The sequence below is a fragment of the Pterocles gutturalis genome, unplaced genomic scaffold, assembly GCF_000699245.1.
Source record: "Pterocles gutturalis isolate BGI_N339 unplaced genomic scaffold, ASM69924v1 scaffold20306, whole genome shotgun sequence".
Classification (NCBI taxonomy): Eukaryota; Metazoa; Chordata; class Aves; order Pterocliformes; family Pteroclidae; genus Pterocles; species Pterocles gutturalis.
In genome coordinates this window covers 2923-3417 of record NW_010105949.1, presented here as the reverse complement: position 1 = coordinate 3417, position 495 = coordinate 2923, and the positions used below count along the sequence as shown (strand labels likewise).

At 62.6% G+C, this 495-nt stretch overlaps 1 protein-coding gene across 1 annotated transcript in view; it reads left to right on the top strand.

Moving 5' to 3' along the window:
• Positions 1 to 178: 178 nt before the first annotated feature.
• Positions 179 to 495, top strand: part of LOC104472052 (AP-3 complex subunit beta-2-like) — a gene marked incomplete at both ends in the record, with an annotated part of 3167 nt that continues 2850 nt past the window's right edge. Inside the window, one exon of the mRNA XM_010087590.1 lies at positions 179 to 276. Within this exon, the coding sequence (XP_010085892.1) occupies positions 179 to 276 (98 nt within the window). The remainder of the gene's footprint in view (positions 277 to 495) is intronic.

The window sequence follows — 495 nt, the reverse complement described above, 5'->3', positions numbered from 1 at the left end:
GTGGCATCCATCAGCCTGGGCTCATGATGTCCTCACTGGCCAAAGAGCCACGAGGGTGCTTGAGGGACACCCAGGGCTGGGTTTCCTCTGGGTGCAGCCGTGTGGGACACTGGGGAACACAGTCATCCCCTGCAGTGTCCCCATGCCCACCAGGTGACTCTTGAGTGTCTCCCCGCAGGTGGTGATGGCTGTGACGCAGCTCTACTTCCACCTGGCACCCAAGGTGGAGGTTGGTGTCATCGCCAAGGCACTGGTGCGGCTCCTGAGGAGTCACAGGTCTGTGGTACTCGACCTGCGGTAGTCCCCCTCCCCCACCACCCTGGTTGGTGGGACCCATGGGGAGCCTCAAAACCCTGGGAGAGACCTCCAAAAAGCCCATCCCAGCAGGGACGTTGGGTTGGGGCAAATTACCAAAAAAGAGGGTTTTTTGGCCTGGCCCAGCCCAGCCATCGGGTGACAGGGCTGTGGTGGCACCAGCCTGGGGGCGGGGCCTGC